The sequence below is a fragment of the Varanus komodoensis genome, unplaced genomic scaffold (assembly GCF_004798865.1).
Source record: "Varanus komodoensis strain SLA01 unplaced genomic scaffold, ASM479886v1 scaffold9, whole genome shotgun sequence".
Lineage (NCBI taxonomy): Eukaryota > Metazoa > Chordata > Lepidosauria > Squamata > Varanidae > Varanus > Varanus komodoensis.
In genome coordinates this window covers 908,543-931,196 of record NW_025336598.1, presented here as the reverse complement: position 1 = coordinate 931,196, position 22,654 = coordinate 908,543, and the positions used below count along the sequence as shown (strand labels likewise).

Genomic DNA, 22,654 nt, shown 5'->3' with positions numbered 1-22,654 from the left:
CAGGTAAATGACCTTGGTGGGCCTTATCCAGCCCACAGGCCATAGTTTGAGGACCCATGCTCTAGATCAGTGCATGCTTCTGGCTCACTTAACAAATGCCATAAACCACAAAGAGGGAAATTATGTACTGACTTCATTTATTTAAAATCTGCTGTGTCTCCTAGTTTATGCCTTCCGAGGTTTACTGTTTCTGATCCTCTACACTACACCATAATGTGCTGTATTTATAACATATTCAGATAAGTAGATCACTTTTCTTCTGAAGCAATAGACAAGGATTCCCTCACTTGATTTAATCACTGAGCTCTCTTTTTTTCTGGGATCAATATTGCCTCATCCCACTAAGATCAGCTCTACAAATTTTTATTTATTTATTTATTTATTTATTTATTATTTTCTGTCTATTAGCCAAGATGACTCTCTGTGCAAGTTGCAAAATATATAATATAATACCAACAACATATACAGTAAAAAGAATAATATTAAATTGGGCATATATACTGCAATAGTAAAATAATAAAAACACAGAAAAAAACCACAATAAAACCACACAATAACCTCAAGTCATTTAAACCAAAAGCACAGTAGCAGTAAAATACAATAAATACCACAACATCTCTTAAAATGGCTTTAACAATTAAAATACTGGGTAAATAAAAGGAGCACCTGGCACCAAAAGGAGTAAAGAGTAAAGGCATCAGGCAAACCTCTTTGGGGAGCTGGTTCCAAAGACAGGGTGCCACTACCAAAAATGCCCTTCTCTTTGTAGACGCCTTCTTTATTTCTTTCAGAGGGAGCTCTCTAAGAAGGACTTCAGATGATGATCTTAAGGTTCACATAGGCATGTATGGGAAGAAACACTCCTTTAGATAAGCTGGGCCCAACCTATCCAGGGCTTTAAATATTAAGTTTAACATTTTGAATTGGGTCCAGATTTCAATTGGTAACCAATGAAGTTGTTAGAAGACTGGTGTTATGTAGATGATATCTATTCTAAGTTCCAAAGACAACTGAGAGTCAAGTGGTAACTGACTTCATTAGCTAATCATCATCATCATCATCATCATCGAAACATAGAGTCAGAAGGGGTCACCCAGGACATCTAGTCTGACCCCTGGCTACAGCCGGCTCTGATCACGACATGCCCGCCATGTGCATGTCTAGCCTATCCTTGAACACCCTCACCAATGGGGCCTCAACCTCCTCCCGTGGAAACCCATTCCAAACCCTTGGGGTCCTGTCAGGAAGTACTTCCTGGTATCCAAATTGAACCTTGGTTCCCTGAGCTTCGCTGCAGGGTAGGTCTCTAACCACCTCTATGTGACACCCCCTCACATACCTGTATGTCACCAACAAATCCCCTCTGAGTCTCCTCTTCTCCAGGCTGAAAAGACCCAGTTCCCTCACTCTCACTTTGTATGGCTTTCCCTGCAAACTGGCCACCAACCTTGTAGCCCTATGCTGCACTGACTCTAACCTGGCTATATCCTTCCTGTAATGAGGGGCCCAAAACTGAGCACAATACTCCAGTTGCGGGCGCACCAGAGTCATATAGAGTGCTAGTAATACCTCTCTCGATTTAGAAGCCATTCTCCTGGCTATGCAACCAAGGTGGCATTCGCCCTCTTGACCACAGCATCACACTGCTGACTCATGTTTAGCCTGCAGTCAACCAGTACCCTGAGGTCCCTTTCACAAGTGCTGCTCTCCAGCCACTTGTCACCTAACCTGTACTTATGACAGCTATTCCTATGCCCCAAGTGCAAGACCTTGCACTTATCCACATTGAATGCCATCCTGTTGTCTCCTGCCCACTTCCATAGTCTGTCCAGATCCTTTTGGATCTGGAGGACCTGCTTCTCAGTTGTGGCCACTGTCCCAGTTTTAGTATTGTCTGCGAATTTGTTCAGCAGACTGTTCACCCCTTCTTCCATGTCGTTGATGAAAAGACTAAATAGGATCGGCCCCAGGACAGAGCCCTGGGGGACCCCGCTTGTCACTGGCTGCCATTTTGATGATTCCCCACTAATGGTTACCATCTGCTTTCGGTCAGTCAACCATGCCCTAATTCATCAAACAGTGCATTGGTCTATCTCAGAATTCCTCAATTTATCATTATCATCTCTGTACTGCTGAAGTTTTCTATGCAATTTACAACAGTTAATTATTCAAGAGGAAGGTGAGATATTCCTGAGCCATAGATAATTATAGATTTGATCAAGCTTAAAGGTTTGGTTGCATGAAGTTACTTTTTGGAGGATCCAGGGGAGATGTGCAAAAACCAAAGCTAAACAAAATATGGATTATTGTTCACTTGCACTCGTGCCTGCACACACACACACTGGGGGTGGTGGGGGAGACGTATGCCAAGTGCTTCCTTCAACCATCCATTTGTCCCAGATCCTTTTTGGGCCATCTGTCTGGTTTTCATACTCAATTCATCTGAAGGTGTTTAATCCCACTTTCTCAGATTTATATTTGTTGTGCCTATGTTTGTTGCTGGTGTTAATCCGGAAGCCAGCCTTAAACTGTTTAGCTTGGATATATTCCATCCATTTTTGGCTTCATTGCTCTTTTGTACTTACCCCTAATTCCTTTGTATTCCAGGTGATGACAGACTCTTACAAGTCTGCCTGGAAGAAGGAAGTAGCACACAAAGCAGTTTCAATGAGGCTGTCTCTTTCTTGTTTGTTATGAATTGTGAAAAAGCTGGATTTATTTTTAAACAGAGGAGAATAGATACTGATTTTGAAGACCCTTGCTTAGTGGTACCTTACTTCATGTTTTCCTTGACATAGTGTTTCCCTGGCCCAAACTTTAAAAATGGAGTATCCTATTGAAACTTGCTATCTATCCCCATATATTGGAGAACACTCTTTCTAGCTCCATTTTAGAGATGGTAGATATAATAAAATTTCAGTCAATAACAGACTCAATACTAATTGCAACCATAGAGAGGTGAAGTCTATTTTGCATGTACTCTTTAATTTCATTTTTTATCCATGTATTATACAAGCCCTTCCTGGATGAGCCTTGGAGTCCTTGTTGATTATTTCATTGGAGGGTACTCACACCTCATTTACAAAGTGAGTTGCTCAATGTTTAAGAACTTCTGTGATTGTTTCATGATTCTGCTCTTACATTTCTGTGTACTTTATTTTTCCATAGACATTTGATTTTCTTTATTCTGTAAATCTCTTGTGGGTTAACCATACATAATAAAGAACTATTTTTTTCATAATGTATGCTTTGTAATAACATCAGGAAGAATGTGATTGATTTGCATTCTCTGAAGCTTTTATTGCTTCTTTCCCCTACAATGAGAATGTGTTTCTATTCATAGAAATTTCTTATTCTGTGTAGCCCTTTTTGTTTCCACTTTGTATATTGCTGCTGTTTCCTACATGAACAAAATGTGGCTGCAATAAAAATCTTCTACCTTTTAACTTCAGTACTACAATAATGTGCTGCTCATGGGGCTGACCTGAATGAAGAAATTTGGAAATTTACTGTTGGTGGCAGCACATGTCCTCTGCCACCAGGTGGGACACTAGGATTATATTATACAAAAGATATAGTAGTCTATGTATATACAAAAAATTCATTCTTGATCACAACTCCAAATAATCTGTTCATAATCTTGAGATGGAGCATAATTCTTAATAAATATTCACAATTTCTCAACCTTGCATTCCCATTTGAAAGTTGCACATATGAAAATTCCTGTTTCCCCTCAAAAGCACATTTTCATGCTTTAGCCTATGGGGAGAAATTGTACATTTGTGTGTGCTTGGAAAAGTGTATTTCTTGTGTTTGAAGATGTATGCTGTTCCTGTTCAGAAAAAAAGACACTTGTACTGGGGCATGAGAACAAGGCAAGAAGGGCAGTGAGGTGGAAGATAGAGAACCTTGACAAGCTTGGACATTGCTTATTCTCACATCCCCATTATCTGTTTCAGTATATTCTCTTGCCCAGTCAAGATGCTGGTCTTGATCTGTGGAGTTTCCAGTGATTTAGGTGTCCAAAATATATGATATTATTATATCAAGCCTTTATTGGAAGGAAATTACAGTTTTTTCAGAAAATATACTGATGTGATATGTTTGAGCAAAAAGAGTAGCTTGGCAGGAGTCTTCAGCAGATACTTTGCAGTTGTGGAACATGAAATTATGGAAATTCACCAAAGATCAAGCCTGAGCATATTCTACTTTATTTGGGTTGGGTTGGGTTGTCACTGTAATATACAGGTTATACACACATAGCTCTACCTGGGGGGAACTTCTGGACAGATTAAATCTTAATTTGCCAGATCTCAGGGATAGTAATTTTCCTTTTTCTCATATTCTGTTCCTTCATGCTGATAACAGACTGGTATTCAAGCTGCCAGCCAACAGAAGGAAGAAAATGTGAATATATTTTTTACATTTTATCTCATTCCTAGACTAGGTAGTTCTCAATATTTGTGATGTACTGTTTTTATTCACCTTAATTTTATCCTGGGGCATGAAATTAAGAATAAAAGTATTGGAAAAAGGAATAAATAGATCAATAAATATTTCTGAATTATTCCTTTGGAAGTTCTGATAAGCTAAAAACAATTGCAGCAAAGACTTTCCCTTTCTCCCCTCCTTATTTAAAAAAAGCCTCCTTATTTAAGACTTTTAATTGTTTTTAAATTTTCACATTTTAAAAAAAAAATTTAACTAAGTTGCCTTGGGGACCTTATTTGGGCAAAAAGTCACCTTGTAAATTTACATTTTTTTTTAAAAAAATGCTATTAGCATAGGCCAAAGACTAGCCCGGTTACAGAGATGAAAAATAAGTCACACAGCAAAACTAGTTTTGTGTGCTGTATTTGCACCACATATTTGGTATCTCTTATCTCTTTTCCCATTTGCTATGCTTTAATATGACTGTGCAACAAAAAAGTGTGTCCTTGCAGTTCTTGTTCCTTAGTATTTGGTTTGGCACAGGATGCAAGTCCTCAGCTACAGGCCAACATGCCAGCAACTGACTGTGGTGGGCAAACCCAAAGATTTAATTTCAGAAAGTGTGTTTATATTTTCCCAGAGGTCACGTTAATGATAGTCCTCCAAGTCCTACATTTTACCACTAACATATGTTCACAGGCCTGCATCTTGGTGCTTTTTAAGAGTGTGGTGACACTTCAGGTGTTTTTAAATAACATCTTTTCTCATCCTTTTTCAAGCCTTCCCCATTGTTCTGCCTCATCCCCACCCTCCCAAATACTTTAAAACCAGAAGCAATAAATAAATAACACACTGAACTCCTGGCACATCCAAACCTGGGAATAGACATTCTTGCAAAGAGTTGTGTAATCTATTTGTAGTCATAAAGATCTGTATCAAAGGTGAATGATCAAAGCTTGTAAACATTTATGTTGCAGAACATAGCTTGGTCCAACTGATACATAGAAACAAAGTCCTAGAAGTTAGATTTTGTCACTTAGCCCATTCCCAGCATGACCTCGTGACCACCATGCTACTGCCAAGAGTGACAGAGCAGACAAGGTCATGGAGAGTTCCTGAGTTCAGTTTCCTGCTCATTCAGCCAGGCCTATTTTGTGGCTTTCATAGGATTAAAGAAACATTTGCATTGAGGTTCTAGGGGTGTTTTCATGCTGCCACTTGCCCTTTCTCAAAAAGCAATGTAAACTCAGAAGATTAAGTAAGGGATTTGTGAGAGATTGTACTGTAAAATGAGTTGGTACACCTGGCTCTCGTTGAGCAAAACCAAGTGAAGCAGTCCATCACATGTAGCTGTAGAGAAAAGAGCTTGGGATATTTTATACCTAAGAAAGTTGAATACATATTTGAAAATGGAGTGTAAATGATGTAATAATAGCAGAATTGTTCCCTAAACCATATCCTATAGTGTGTTGTACTGGATGTCTGGTTCCTTTATGAAACTGAAGGCCAGTTCACATGTTACTCTCATGGAGAAGGCCAATGTCAAAGATAGGCAAATGTGAAGTGTCCATACCTAATAAGGGCTTTCTGAGCCCCTGGATTTGCTGCTGCTCTTCACCATTGCAATCTGCTTATTCATCTGCCCAGGCAATGGTGGCCATGAGAAGGAGAGCAGTTGATGGAACTACTTACTTCTACAGTGGCTGTCTGCTTGGTAAACAAGCAAGCAGTGCTAGCAATAATGAGAAAGAGAAGAAGAGTAATAGCTGCTGGTGACAATTGTAGTGAAAAGGTAGGCTTCTCTAGGGTGGGGCCACTGAGGATATTGAGGTCCTCAAAAAGTTTGGATCTGCACTGCTTCAGGATACCAAGGTGGTATACAATGAGAAGGATAAAAGCTAATCATGCAAAATACAATAAGAAAAAAAATACAAAAGGGAAGATACATGGAATAATAGCAATTAAAAAGAAGGCCCTAGTCATTATCTGCTGTATCTGTGCCTTAGGAAAATCTGAGACTTGCACATATTGTAAAATATGTGAAACATAAGCAGTAGGAGATCAGATTAATTCTGACTGGAGGCAACAATATCAGAATAATTGTGATGGAACAGGTTAGGCATTACTGTGAATGGTTTGCATCTTATCCCATTTAGCTGCATACTTAAGTTTGATGAAAATTCTTTGTTAACAAAGTTGTCATCATCAGAACATATTGATAATAATTGTAAGCCAAACGGTACTGATTATTCCAACATGCTTTAAACCACAGGAAATGTAGTCCAGAGAAGTAAGATTTATTAACCCTTTATATCCAGGGAAATAAACTCAATTCTATGTATAGTCATACTGCCCAAGTGCTATAATAAAGGGTAGCTTCAAAAAATTCAATATTTTTTGTGCTTTCAATTTGTGCTTAAACAAGTGCACTTGGAATGTGCTGTTCAGTGGAGCCTGTGTAAAGGGCTTTTTAAAAATTTATGTTCATTACTATAATTTGATACTAAGGCAGAATAGAAAATATTTTACTTTTTGAAGTTTTCCATGAAGTATAATTCTTAAGCCCTAAACTTATTAGATAATTCAATCTATTCCTGTTTGTGCTTGTTACTACAATTTCTTGTTAGTCTCCATAAAATTTGTTTCTCAGCAGTAGTTAAGGCAACTTGAAAATTAAACTGTGTTCTATAGCATGCTTGGTTACCTTGCCAATTTAAATGTGTTAAATTTCCAGGCTGTCTTTTCAATCACACTGGTTCTCGAGCCTTGTAATAAAATTCCTTGACCATTCACAGTGTTTCATCAACTGAAAATAAATTTCCCTCTCTGCCTTACAGGAAAGGAAAGCTAGTCCTTGTATATATTCCAGTGTCCTGCTGATTGATTCCTAGATAAAAGAGGCATTTTCCTCACCAGGTTCCTAATCTTCTAGCATCATTATATTGGTACACCCCCACTGCTATGCAAAGCATGCCATTCTTATGATGTTAAGCTAGACACAATGAATCATATCCATATGGTGATTTAATTTACTAATTTTGTAATGGTATTCGAGCAAGTTCCTCCATAAAAAGCATTTGAAAATAAGAATGCATTGTCAATAGGGGATACACATGAGTGAATTGGCTAAAAAATGTTACCTCTTCAGATTAACCCTGGAACCTGCTTGTTGAATTCAATTAACAATAGTAGTTAATGCATTTCACTGTGTTCTCTGCCAGCTTGTAGGAATCAAAGTTCCACAGTTTTTGTTTGTTCTCTTTTGTGGCCTTACAGAAACTCTAGAAACAATTAATGTAGAGGTAGGAAGCTTTATGTGAGTAAGGAAATTACTAAGTTTATTGGGGGTTTTTCTTTCACAAAAAAGGGGAAAACTTAGGGTGTCATTCTGTGTCCTGTGCCTGCAGTGCACAGAAGCCTTCAAACTTGGAGGCTTGCATTTATGATATGCCTGGAATGAGGCGTGATGGTGATCTCCACTGTCTCCACACCGTGTGCCAGGTATTTTATCTAAATGGCTGTTTTTAGCCATCTGGATTTAGCAACAAGGAAGGAAGGCAGATAGGCACTGATAGGAATTGGTGTATGTCCTTGGCTTAGGTTTCTTCCCTGCCCCCAGTTCGTCCAGGGGATTGGGCAGCCAGTTCAATTCTTTACTCACTGGCTGTGAGGAGGCAGGGTAAGGGTTGGTGCAGAGAAGGAGCTGGGACTCTGAATAACCCAAAGACCTCCCAGCCATTTTGGGAGACTGTTGGACTATGTCTTTGTTCACTTTTGAGGGCTGCAGCTGCAAGGTAACTTAAAGCCCATTTTATTAGAAAAAAGGGAGCTTTTACATTTCTAGTGCATTGTTTTTGGTTTTGTGTAAGTGGTCATTGTGAGGCCCAGTGAATTCAATATGTGATCTTTTGCTTTGGATAGGATCATTTTTAACATGGCTTTAAATATCAAAGCTTGGGTTTGTGTTTATACCATGATACACCTGGTTTTCATCAGTGGAATACATCAGGTGAATAAAAGCACTCCTTAACCAAGCTGGAATTTTTCCCAGCAGACTTGTGCTGACAATTGGCTCCTGCAAGCTTGCTAACTTGAAATGGTCGGATGCTGTACTCATTCACAGTGGATTCCCCAGGCGACCATAATGGCCATCCCAAGCTGGCTGGAAGCCCCTCTGCCAGCATACCTGAAGATTCCAAAGTGGCTGACAGAATATAAACAAAACAACTACATGTAATGCAATTATCATTTAAAAACAAGCAAATGAAAAGATCAGAGGAACAAAACCAAAAAAGGCAACACAGCAGAGAGAAACTAAGGATCAGACTATACATTATGTTAAACGTATAATATTTACATTTTAAGGATCAGCCACAGAGTGGAAGGAGCAGGGCTGCAAGAAAAGAAATTAACCCTTTTTGCCTCACACAGAAGTCCTGCTGAAAATCATCCGTAGAGCAAGTATTCAAAACCTCCAATCACAGGTCTGATATAGGTCACAGGGGTTCCTAATCAGCTTCCACATTTATTTCCCAGGCCCTGCCCATTCTTGCAGCAGGAAAAGGTGCTTATCTCCATTTTGCTTAGCTTTCCATTGCTGGCCCCTGAGAGCAGCACCCCCAGTTGCTAATCAGAGATTACTGCTTTCCTTTTTGCTGCAGAGAGAGAGCAGGGCTTGGGAAGAAACTGCTGAGTAACACAAACCATCTTAATTCTGAGGCTTAACTTGCATACTTGTGAGGAGAAATGTTGTTCATACATTTGTAAAGCTTGTCCCATTTGCTTATCAGCAGGTTTAAATTGCTAAAGCGATATTTTGCCCAAGCCACTTTGCACGCCTTTACCTCCACGAACAGATGGCATGCAGCTCCTGCGAACTCCCCAGATTGGAATTAAAGCCGTGGACTGAACCCTGTGTCTGTCCTGAAGCTACAGTTTGGAATGAGAGAGAATCTACCATTGCTGCCTTTGCAGTGAGCACTTTTGTCGACACAAAGCTTGGTTCATCAGGATGAGTTTACCCAATACCTTGGCTCACAAACTTAATCCATTCCATGACTCTGGTTGCAACCCAAATTGGTCATGAGCCAAGTCAAATTTCCCCATAAGGTTCAATGTAAATAAGGTTGATCCATTCTGTAGCTATTTTTTTTTTAATCACAAAAATTTGAAGTAAAGTGACAAAGAACAACAAAGATCACAGCCATCCTGCCCCCCCCCCCCCAGATGACCATGATCATGCCCATCTTTGCTGCATGAGTGCGACCACAATTGCGGCCATAGGCAGGTGCGATGGCGGGCGCGCTGGGGGGAAATGGGCGCAATTGCAGGCACGCTCAGGGGGGTGGGCAGGGAAGTGGGTGCAATCATGATCGGCACCTGATGCAGAGTTTGCGACCTGAGTAAAAAATTTTCTTAAATCTCTGTTCATGACCTGATTTGGTCATGAACTGAGGTGTTCATGAGCTGAGGTACTACTGTATCTTATGTGAATGGAGATAATAAACACCAATTTCAAGGGAACAATAAGTTCTATTAAGCAACAAGACAGGGTATAAGATCACATCACCAAGCCAAAACACTACAGTACAAACTGCTAACGTGGAACTCGGATCCTAGAGCTTAAGCAGCACTAATATAGTCAAATAACTGTGAGTTCTTTGTCGTGGTCTATGTGCATCACACATATGAGTGCTGCACCTGCGCAGTGCCTGTAGCCAGGAAGATTTAAAAGCTTAACGGTTTTGGCAGGAACTCCGCATCCCCCCCCCCCCCCCCACAGTATAAGAAGGCAGAGTGCCCGCCATTTCCTCAGTCTTCTTGCGACCGCCATTCACTGTGCCTCAAGCCTTTCGTCTCTCAGTTCGTAGCTATATTGTGTACTGTTCTCCCTTAAACTGTTGTTCTCTTAGCTTTCTTGTTAAGATTTCCAAGTTATTCATCCCTCCCCGTTAGAAGTTTTCTTCACATCCCCCCTTTTTTCCTTTTTTTCCCCCCCAAAAAAGTTTTTCTTTTCTTACTTTTCTCAGCTTCTTTATCTTCTCCTTTTTCATTCTCTATGGCTCAGCGTGCAGCTTTCTGCAAGTATTCTCAGCATGGGTCTAAGATGTCTCCTACTGATCCGCATGACCTGTGCCTTCTTTGTCTCAGAGAAGGTCACAGGACCGATAAATGCGGCCATTGCCAGGCCTTTACGAAGCAGGCACGGAAAAACTGAGAGAACCGCCTGCACAAACTCCTCTGGGACCAGGCCCTGCTTCAGTCTGACCAACTGGCGGGCCAATCCACTGCGCAGCCCTCCTCTTTGGCTGCCCCTCCACCCTGTCCATTGGCTGATGATGCTACTCTGCCAGAGGACAAGCGCTCCTCTAAATCTCACAAACAAAAGGAGAAGAGGAAACACAGTGGATCAGACAAGTCCTTGGGCCATAACAAGCCTAGGAAGGACAAGGCAGACAAGACAGCTCACAAAACCAAGAAAGCCAATCAGCCCCGACACTGTGATTCGGGTTTGTCTGCTCCGTCGGTCCCAACAGCCGCTTCAATACCAACAGCAACCAGAATGGCTCTCCAACTGGCGATGCAGGTGACTCTGCCAGGGTCCCCGCAAGAGGTCACTTCTTCCATCTTGTCCTCGCCAGAACACCAGGAGGCATGCCTCTATCTGTTTCTCTAGAGAATGGGTGCAAGCGCCACATGGATCTGCCCATTGTGAACCATGGGATGACAATGCACCATATGGTTATTATCCATCAGTATGCCAGCGTACTCTATCTCCGATCCCGAGGGACGCTCCGTCAATGTCCAGGGCAGCTCAGTTCAGGTGCCCTTCCTCACCGCCCGACTCCTCCAGTCCTCCACTCCATTCTGATTCTGAATCGGACAACTCGGATGTAGCATCCACTTCACCACACGTGGTGATTACCACTCAAAGTCCCAGCTCACCTGAGGAGTCATATGCAACGTTTGGGGAACTGATGGCGAGATTGGCAAGATCACTGGAAATCAAAGCCCAGCACCGCTTCGATCCCAGTACTGACAAGTTCTACAATATTGTCAAAAGGGAACAATTCGCCGCCTTCAGTTTGCCATTCATCATCACGCCTCGTCAGGTGATGATGGAACCATGGAACTTCCCCAACCAGCTGCAGCCGAATTCACGACATTATGAATGCATGTATCAAATTTGTGAACAGGACATCCCATTTCTCCTGCATCACCCGAGACTGAACTTGATCGTCATGGAGTCGTCCCAGGGTTGCGAGTTGAGGGAACACACCACTCCTCATGTCAAGGAAGGGTGGAAGATCGACATAATGGCCTGCCATAGTTACGCTGCTACAGGTCTCGGCCTCCAGATCTCCAATTATGAGGTGACACTGGCTCACTACCAGTATTTTCTCATGCAAAAGTTAGAGAATATTACAGCGTCATTTCTGGAGCAGCAGAGGGACCTGGCCCATATTTTCACCAAAGAGGCGATGCAGGTGTCGATCCAAGAACTTTCTACAATGAGACATCATGTCAATTGAGACTCAAGGGCTCTCGTTGGTGCTATAGCCCTCCATCACCATGCCTGGCTCTGGAACTGAGACTTTCTGGATGAGACAAAGCATCGCATTGAGAACATGCCCTTTGATGGCTCAGGGCTGTTCAGCACCAGGACGGACCACAAGCTGAAGACGATTCACGAATCACGTGTGACAGCTCGTCAGATGGAAGTTCCCAACCAGTCTAGACGTAAATGGTCTTGGTCCCGTCCTTCTTACCATACCATACACGCAATTCTCTGGCCGGCAGCAGTTTCAACCTCGTCAGCAGCACCAAAAGCAACCACCGCAGCACTGTCAGCAGAGCCGTCGCCACCCGGATTCAGATAAGCTCCAGCATTGATGGGCTGAGCGAACATTTCTCCTCTCCTGAACCCACCCTCCCCTCTTCCTTTTGGGGGTTGATTGCAAAGTCAACTCACCATTTGGGAGTCCATCACATCTAATCAGTGGGTTCTATCCATTGTGGAGCATGGTTATACAATCGAGTTTGATACCGTATCCCCATCGGGACTGATCTGATAAACGTCTCCATCATCAGTTCTCAAAGACAAAGTTCAGCTTCGGTTCACGGTTCCGAAATGTGACAGTGGTCTTCGTCCGATATTGGATCTACGTGGCATCAACAAATTAATCAAAACTAAGAAATTTCAGATGACCACCCTTCAAAACATCCTTCCATTGCTCAGGAGAGAGGATTTGTTCGCTTCTTTGGACTTAAAGGATGCTTATTTCCATATCAGCATCCACCCATCTCACAGGCGTCTTCTTCGGTTTATGGTCAGTTCTGACCTGTTTGAATACAATGTTTTACCGTTCAGACTGGCTACTGCTCCACGGGTCTTTACTAAATGCATGGCCCCGGTGTGTGCACACCTCTGGTTCCAGGGAATTCAAGTATACCCATACCTGGACGACTGGTTGATCATCTCCTCTTCTAGAGAAGGCCTTCGATCGTCGATTCGGACTACACGCACCCTCTTGGATGATTTGGGACTGTATATTAATTACGAAAAATCATGCCTTGTTCCTTCGCAGATCATTGATTTCATCGGAGCCTGTCTTGACTCTATGATTGTGAGAGCCTTCCTTCCTCAGGGATGACAAGAGAATTGTCGTACATCCATTCGACAAATCCACATGGACAGAACTGTTCCAGCACTATTGGTACAGAAGCTCCTCGGACACATGGCTTTCATGGTCTCTGTGGTCCCGCATGTCAGATTACGGATGAGGTCCCTCCAACTTTGGTTCAACGGCCTCTTCCAACCTCAACGAGACTCACCTCCCCGGCTTCTTCATCTTCCAGCCTCCATTCTCCAGACTCTGTCATGGTGGACTCTACAAAGCAATCTGTCTGTCGGCATTTTGTTCCACCTGCCTCATCCAGCACTGACTTTGTTCACCGATGCCTCCCTCACTGGTTGGGGAGCTCTGTGTGCCAGCCTTCACACTCAAGGCATCTAGGACTATCACGAGGCTGCCAAACACATCAATTATCTAGAGCTGCTGGCAGTCTTCAAAGCCCTTAGGTCATTCAGGAATACTCTTCAAGGACAAGTTATTCAAGTAGCCTCCGACAACATTGTGACTGTGTTTTATATCAACAAACAGGGCGGAACAAAGTCTGCCTTCCTAGCTCATCTAACTATGAGACTGTGGGACTGGTGCATTCTGAGGGAAATCACCCTCCTTCCCATTCACCTAGCTGGTACCGACAACAAGGAGGTGGACGCCCTCAGCAGGCAGATGTTGACGGCCCATGAATGGGAGTTGGATCGTCAGGTCTGTCATCACCTTTTTCAGACCTGGAGCCCTCCGGCCATAGACCTATTTGCTACTCACACGAATACAGCATGCAAGACCTACTGCTCCCGAACGGGCATCAGTTCAGGTTCAAAATGGGACACTTTAATGATCCCATGGACAAACACATTCTTTTATGCGTTCCCTCCGATTCCACTCATCATGAGAACTCTTGCCAAGATCACCTTTGACAAGGCTCAGGGAATTCTTGTCACTCCCTGGTGACCTCGCCAACCATGGTTTCTTACCATTCTCCATCTGTCCAGCAACACCTTTCAGCAGCTGTCTTTCATACCTCATCTCATAACTCAACAGAACAGGGCGGTACACCACCCGGACCTTCATTTGCTCAATATAACAGCCTGGCTCATTCAATAAGTCACACTACTCCCTCGGTACCAACAGTTCCCTCGGTCCCGACATCAACCCGGCGGTGTCCGGGCACAACTGTTCACCCTTCCTCGATACTGATGAATGCACCATCGGATTCGAGCACTCTGCATCCTGATATTCAATTCATTCTCCAGTCTACACTAAGACCTACAACTTACTGCTCATATGCAGCTAAATGGAAAAGCTTCATATCTTTTGCTGAAACCAACCACTTTATTGCTCATTCAGCCTCTATTGAAAATATTTTTCAGTTTCTTTTATCATTACACCAGACTGGACTGAAACCTTCATCCATCAAAGTTTACATTGCCTCAGTCTCTCACTGCCATGACCAAGTGGCAGGCTCATCAGTATTTTCTAACGTCCTTATTTGTCAATTCCTTAGAGGATTACAGAATCTCCAGCCACCAATTAGGTCAATTGTTCCAATGTGGAGCCTTTCTGTTGTTCTACAAGCACTCACCAAACCTCCTTTCGAACCCTTGGTGACTACCGACTTACGTCTCTTATCATGGAAGACTGCCTTTCTCATTGCTATCACATTAGCTAGAAGGACCAGTGAACTCTGTGCGCTCCATATAGACCCTCCTTATCTCAATTTCCACAAGGAGAAGGTCGTTCTGCATACTGACCCGGCATACCTTCCGAAAGTCGTGTCACCCTTCCATGTCAATCAGGACATTATCTTACCGGCCTTTTTTCCTACTCCATCTATGCCTGTAGAGCACTCGCTACACTCCCTTGACGTTCGTCGCTGCCTCGCCTTCTACAGGTCTTGCACAGAAACTTTTCGCAATACCAGACATCTTTTCATCAAGTACTCTGAACACGACAAGGGGTCTCCCATCAGATCCCAAAGGCTCTCAAAATGATTGTCCAGACCATTGAGCTGGCCTGTCAGCTTTCTAAACTGGACTTACCTGTCATGCCCAGAGGCCATTCAGTGAGGGCTTTTGCGGCTTCTTCTGTTTTTTCCACTGACATTCCGCTCCATGACATTTGCAAGGTGGCCACTTGGACTACCCCTTGCACTTTTGCCAGACATTACCGCCTTGATGGGCATGCCAGACAGGATTGCTCCTTTGGTCATGCAATCCTTTCTTCTGTCCTTCAGTGATGACACCGCCCCACCTCCGGCTCTGGTAAGCTTGCTAATCACTCATATGTGTGATGCACAGAGGCCACAACAAAGAAAGGCAGGTTGTTCACCTGTAACTGTTGTTCTTTGAATGGCCATCTATGTATTCACACAACCCACCTGCCAGCCCTTCAGTATTGGTGACTGGGTTTCTACGGTACTGTGTTTCGCTTGGTTACAGATCCATAGAAGGGTATCTTCATACACACCCACACACACACATGCTTGCCTTAGTGTTTTCAACATGTGCTGTGTAATATTTTTTGCTCCCGCTTTGGGACGAACGGTTGATCTTCAGTAGGCAGAGGAAATGGCGGGCACTCCACCTTCTTATACTGTAGGGGGAGGAGGGGTGTGGCGTTCCTGCCAAAACCGTTAAGCTTTTAAATCTTCCTGGCTATAGGCACTGTGCAGGCACAGCACCCATATGTGTGAATGCACAGATGGCCACCTGAAGAACAACAGTTACAGGTGAGCAACCTGCCTTTTTCAGACACAGAAAAAGATACAGCTACAGATAAGTTCAGCAAACGACATCTCAATCTGGAAAATTATACCTTTCAAATCCACTCTAAATCCACTCCCATCCATTTCATGCCAGAAAATCTTCTGTTGATCTCCCTAAAACTAACATCCAAGGAATGAAACTCCCAAAGAGGAACCATAGTAGGCAGGCCACTGTCTTTCCCCAGTAGTAAAATGAGCCAGTGCAACACCTGTCCTTCTTGAGAACAAAGGAACACATTGCCCTGCCTGGTTTAATATCCTCAATTCCTTGAGGAGGAGGGGGAAAAAACAGGCATGATGCCCTAAATTGGCACTAAACCCTCAAGTATCTCAAGAGAAAAGAAGCAGGCCCAAAGGCCTGTGAAGGCAAGACAGGGCTCTCACCTGGCTTTACCTATCACAGTAGGGACAAGTCCCTAAAACCCATTTCCTCTGAAATGGTTAAAAGAGAAAAAGTATTCATACTTGCATAGCTTAGACTGGCCAAATCATAAGCATAATGTGGAAGAGGGAATCAGGGACAGAAATGTCCATTGGCACACATGACCCTGTAAATCAGGTTGACGTTTTTCTTAAAATTTTGTAAAGAAGGGGGGCTTTTGTGGTGGACTGTGAACTGCACTGGCCGGTTCCTTCCTAAATTTCTGGTTCCTGGGAGAGGAGGTTCCTCACAGCTTGACTCCCAACACCTGGTGCATTATCAGTATTTTCCCAAAGTCTCCATAAAAACACTGCCATCCTTTCTTGATTTGCAGCAGATTCCTCTTCTGCACTCTTTCTGTTACTCAGTTCCTTATCTTGGTAAGTGTCCTTGCCTTATCTTTCTTTACTCCAGGTGTTTCTTTTCATGCTTGCTTCAAGAAAATCTCCACCTCTGATTCACTGGCCTTGTCTAGAAAGCAAAACCATCCAAACTCCATTCACATCTACATCCACGTACAAGAACAGAGGAATTGCCTGACCTGAAACACAGTATTGCTCATTGAGAATCTTATAGATATTTGTGACAGTAATTTAATGGATCCTTCATTGAATAGTCATCACAGAAGCCATTTGAGATAAGAAAGCAAAACAATAGACCAACAACCATTTTCTGACATGAAGGAAAGTTCCTTGAGTATATTCCTGAACCTTAAAGAAAGTGCAAGCATTCTGGTTTCAAGCTTGGTTAAGGATTTGACAAAGTACACATACATAGCTCACTTTTCTTCATAACTCTAATACAAAGTAATCCCCTATATACCCATCTAGTGGGCCTAACTCTATATACCAATTTTGTATATTGGATTTGTTAAAATCACATGTGACTATGCCATACTTGAATTCTTGATTCTAAAGGAGGCAAAAGCCAAATGCAGCCAAATATGTGCCCTGGAGTTCAAGCTGGGTGGGAATTTTTTAAAAAAAGGAAATTCTAAAGACAGAATTACAAACAATTATAACAAGGAAAAAGGGTAGAAGAAAACAAAATAAGTCCATGTGGCTTCACAAAAAGCTTAGAGATGATCTGAAAGGGCATGCTTAGGAAGGGGAAGGAAGGCCAGGCTACAAAGGAAGAATGCAGACAGGTAGCACACAATTGCAAGGATGGGATCAGGAAAGCTAAAGCCAGGAATGAATTGAGGCTAGTAAGGAATGCTAAAAGCAACAGCAGCAACAGCAACAAAAACCTCCTTCAGATATGTCCAAAGTAAGACAGTGAAAAAAACGACGGTTCAGCTACTCAATGTGCATGGCAAAATGAAAACAGATGACAAAAAAAAGGTAGATGTGCTCAATTCCGAGTTTGACTCCATCTTTTCCCAAAAGAGGATCAATGACTTTCTTGACAAAGGAGAAGTACCGGCTGAAGGAGCAGGATAGTGGCTCAAGATTAAACTGCAAATGGTCAAGGGCCATCTAATTGGGTTGAAAGCATTCAAATCTCCAGGACCTGATGAAATCCATCCAAGAGTCATAAAGGATCTGGTGGAAGTGGTACTCCTATGTCCTCCAGTGCAGATGAAAACTCAGATCCTCCCCCATCAAAAGTATGCTAGATGGGGAAGCTGAAAAAAGCAGTCAGAAATAGTAAAGCTCCAAAATTGTTTGCCCTTACTAAGGAAAAGGAGAGCAATAAGAAGGAGAGCTCAAAAACACTCGGACTTTCCTCCTATTATTGGGCTTCCATTTGCTGAAGACATGGTACCGACACAAGATCCAAACCACCCTTCTGCCCTGACACCAAAACTGATACAGGGCCCTGAGTCTCAGCCTCCACAAAGTATTTCTGTCTCAGAAAGTGAAAGTCACGATCTGTTGCCTGCAATAATACTGCATCCAGACCTGGTCTCAATACAGAGATGTATGTCTCCTGTACCTTCTATTTTGAGTGTTTTTCTCTGTACCGAGCAAGATAGATGCTGCTACTGCTCTCAGTCTCTGGCCCCTGACAAAGACCACAGAATCCATCAAACACCTCCTGCATACCATGGGGATTTCAATACAGAGTACTATAGAGTGCTTGTGATTGTTTACTTTGAGTCACGTACCTGGAGATACGGAACCGTTGTTCCTTTTATAGTATCATCCTCCTCTTTTGTAGATACCTTTATTCTATGGTGTGATTGACTCTAATGGATGGGCAGTTGAATCTTAAGTAAGGTCCTGATCCTAAGTATCAATGTCCTGAGAATTAATACTGCTGGGAACACTATATAAGCCAGTCTTTTCCCAACTTCTCCCAGCAAGATTCAGCAATACCTGGAACTCCAAGGCCATCCCATGCTGTGGCTATGATTCTGTCAGCACTTCCACAGTGAGATGGAGGAGGCTGCTTTAATGCCTCATCCCTTTTCCCAAGTTAGGAATTACTGTGCAGGAGGTTGTTGAAGGAATCCACGATGTACGTACGTACCTTGGAGGATATAGCTAGTATTTACACACATGTCACTCTTGCTGTAAAGTATTCATTGAATAAGGTCATTCTGTGAAATAAAACTGAAAGATTGTGCTGTGCTTTCACTCCTAATGATACACAGCAAAATAATTTTAAAAAGCACAAACACTAGCCAAATCTAGAATGAAGAACCAAATGCTGGAAAGTGTTTTGTTCTGTGTTTTGATACTGCTGCTTCTATCTCTTTTTATATTCCAGTTGTCCTTCTGACCCTACCTCTAACCATTATTAATCATGTCTGGACATGGGATAAGCCACCCACCCCAGCCTTCTCCCCTCCCCTGCTCCCAGCATACTCTTTCCCCCCTCCTCTTGTGGCCTTTGGTGGGGCAGCTAGCTTGGCTCTCTCTGCACTGACTGCAAAGGGCTAGGCAGAGGCTTGGGCTGCAAAGAATCCTATGGTCTCTAGATTATGATCCTGGGAGGTCATAGGATGACATGCTCAGTCATTCTAACTATTTGTGCACCCATTCAATACTGGTTAAAGAGAAGAATGGGGTTGCTACATTTGGAGGGAAAAGAATATAGCATGAAATGCCAATCTATCAGGCTACCCAGCTGAGCTGTGACATTTTGATGGAAATTTTGGAGGTTTTCCAATAGTGTTAATCAGCTTTTACCTATTATCTGAACATACCATTTAAATCACCAAAAGAGAGTAAACCTGTCTTTCTTGCTCAGAGATCTTTATGTTAGAGGAATTCAGTAGCAAAAGAGAATGATGGAACAAACACAGTATTCTAACACTCCTGGAAAATAAATGTTTAAACATATATAACATATATACTTTGATGTTTTACATAGGAAAATTGACAACAGCATATCAAATATGTGGGGAAATGCTAATGATAACTTATAATATTATCTTCTATACTGGTGATCTTCATTATTTTTCATGCCCGAGCCACTTTGGCCCCTGGCACTGCCATGAAAAACTCTTTTCTCTGTCCCCCACCAAACAGTGATACTGGGCACCAGTTCAAATTGGAGACCTTTGGGGAGTTGTCTCCCAACTCCCTCGAAATAATCAAAGCCATCTCTTACCAGTCAGTCAGCAGGCCACCAGGTAGGCAAGTCCCCAACAGGCTTACTTGTTCTGTAGACTGAGATAGTCACTGAAAATATTCTACTCTGTGTCGTGCTGTGGTACCTCCCATGCAGATTTGGGTCCTCTCTCCTGCACATCTCATTTTCCCTCCACTTCCTGGGCCTGCACAGTAGACAACTGCAACTAGCCAATCACACTGCAGTTTGTCTCTTGGGCTGCTCCTTCTCCATGGCTCCTCACCCTCCATAGCTCCCTTCTGTGTTTTCCTCACCTGCCATTGCCCAGCCACCTTACAATTGAGCAGCAGCAGATCACCTGCTTTCTCACTCCCAAAGCCTCTTCTAGTAGATCACAGTAACTGGTCCCAATCCTCAGAGTGAGCATCTACAACAAAAACAGGGAGAGCAAGCAAGCGCAGCACTTGAGGTTTGTACTAGGTCAGTGTGCAGAGGTGATCTAAGGCAGCTACAGATTATCTAAAGCAGGAATGGAGAAACTGTGGCCTTCAAATATTGTTGAGGCCCAACTCCCATCAGCCCCTGCTACCATAGCCTGTAGTTAGGGGTGATTTGAATGGTAATTCAGCTACTAAAAACCATTCCTTGTCTTTAAATGATTAAGGATATGTTCACATGTATAAATTCAGTCCCAAGCTTTGGTTTGTGCTTTCAAGTTGAAATTAAAAGAAAATTAGACAAATGTAATACTATCCAATAGGTATCAAATCTTATATATCCATACTCTGTGTATTTTAATAGGACAAATTGTTCATTTATTATTAAATGATTGCATTTTTCTTCAATCCTTTTTCTAAGTATATTTTTCTTCTGACAGCTTGATCAAGTTATCCGCCAACGTAGTCTATCCAGTCTGGAACTTTTCCTGTCTTGCGCACAGAAACAGCTGAGCTCTTTATTACATGAAGAACCTACAACAAAAGATGCAGAACAGAAGAAACTGCCCCTTTAAGCTGGCAGTATTTAACAAGCTTTTAATCTGGATGCTGAAGATAATTCAAGACAATGGGAATTGTTATTGATTCAGAATCAGTCAACTGGCTTTAATTTATTTATTTTTAATATGCTCTTATCACCTATAAAATTAATTGTCATGTAAAATCTCAGCAAATGAAATATTCAAAGATAATGAAATTTACAAATGACAAATTATTTCCACAGGAATGACTGGTATATGCAGTAATTGGCAACTCACAACTATACAATATTAGTATCAAATTCCTTGAGAGGAAATTCCACTTATAATCATAACCATATTATCACAGCGTGGTATGTAGACACTTTTTACATCAAACCAATTTCATGTCTTCTCTTATTGTAATTAGATCTTCAGGTACACTAAATTATAAGAACTATGATATCTGGTTCCTTAATAATTGTTAGGATCCAAAGAGCTTTTTATCTATTCTCTTTTCCCAAGGGCTTTGCCACACACCGTGTTTTGTTTTGTTTCTTACAAGAAAGTCTCATTAGCTTGAGAAGCAGCTTGTCATAAGAGACAAGGCCCTATTGTTTGAGAAAATCTAGTTTGCAAAACTTCTCTGTAGGTATGAAACTAGTACTGCACTTCTTTGGATCCCAATGATCCCAGTAAGAAACATTGTGTATCTTTCTTTGGATATCTTGCTCAATGTGGTTTGCCCCTTAGTATATGTATTTAAGATTGCAGTCTTAGTTCAGGCTATAAAAGTAGAAATTTTGACAAAGCAGTCTGACATTAAAAGGTCCCACGTCCAAACACTTGTGCCAGCAAATAACACAGAATTAGTCCTTAGTTGAAATTAAAGTCAAATAATTGAAAATTATTTGAGATTTTCATAGCTTTGTCTCACATGTGTAATTGTTCTGGCTTTCTGACATATTGCAGAACTAATGATAAGGTAATTATAAATAGATTTTTAATACTCCTTTGCATTTAGCAATTAGTACAATTTCTAACAATAAAATGTTATTTCCATGATAAAATAATGTAATCACCCAGTTTTTCTGTGTGTATATTATATAACTCACATTAGATGTTATTTTTTGGCAGATAATGGTATGCTTAGTATCATTACATCTCTCTCTCTCTCTCATTTTCTTCAGAAATACATAGGTGACTTTTCTTACTGACACCGACATTGTACTTTACCCTTTGGGACAGTATCTGATACCTCAGTAGGAGACAATAGATTGCTTTCTCAGGGGAGGGGACCCCTCTATTCCCCAGATCTGATCTGTCCAGTAGGCAACAAGCAAGACTTCCAGATGAGCTTTATAATGTTCCTCCTTTCCTGCTTGATTATCATGGTGTGTTTTTTACTTCCTTTTTCTTGTTTACTTCCTTTTTCTTGTCTTGTTGCTTTCCTCTTCACTCTCCTGTGGCCTACAGCATGGGTTCTCAAACTACCGCCTGCGGGCCGAATCTGGCCCCCCATGCCCATTTATCTAGCCCACCATAGAGGTTTTGAACTCACCGTGCATGCATGCATGGCGAGGCAGAGGCTTTCTTGTGCAGATATCATTTTGGACTCGCTCGGAGAAAAGGATCTCTGTGCGTTCCCGCCCATGACTCGCTGCTCGCGCACACACCCCGGCCTGCGCTCCCCTGCCTGCACCACCTTGGCGTCCTGCACTCATCACCGGCACCTTTCAACTGGCCCCCAATTAAAAAAGTTTGAGGACTCCTGGCCTACAGTATGGAGAAAGGAGAAATGGAGAAAGGAGAAATAGAGCTAGAGAAAGGAGAAATGGAAGCAAAGGTAGGAAGCCCACACAGCAGTGCTGTTGCCAGTTTGAACCACTTCCTTCTCCCCTTCAGTCTTTTCTTTCAGGCCAAACTGACAA

At 42.3% G+C, this 22,654-nt stretch overlaps 1 protein-coding gene across 1 annotated transcript in view; it reads left to right on the top strand.

The window, feature by feature from the left end:
• CCDC91 (coiled-coil domain containing 91) overlaps positions 1-21,751 on the top strand; it is a 273,160-nt gene extending 251,409 nt beyond the window's left edge. Inside the window, 1 exon segment of the mRNA XM_044417603.1 lies at positions 20,646-21,751. Within this exon segment, the coding sequence (XP_044273538.1) occupies positions 20,646-20,780 (135 nt within the window). The 3' untranslated portion in view covers positions 20,781-21,751.
• Positions 21,752-22,654: the final 903 nt, after the last annotated feature.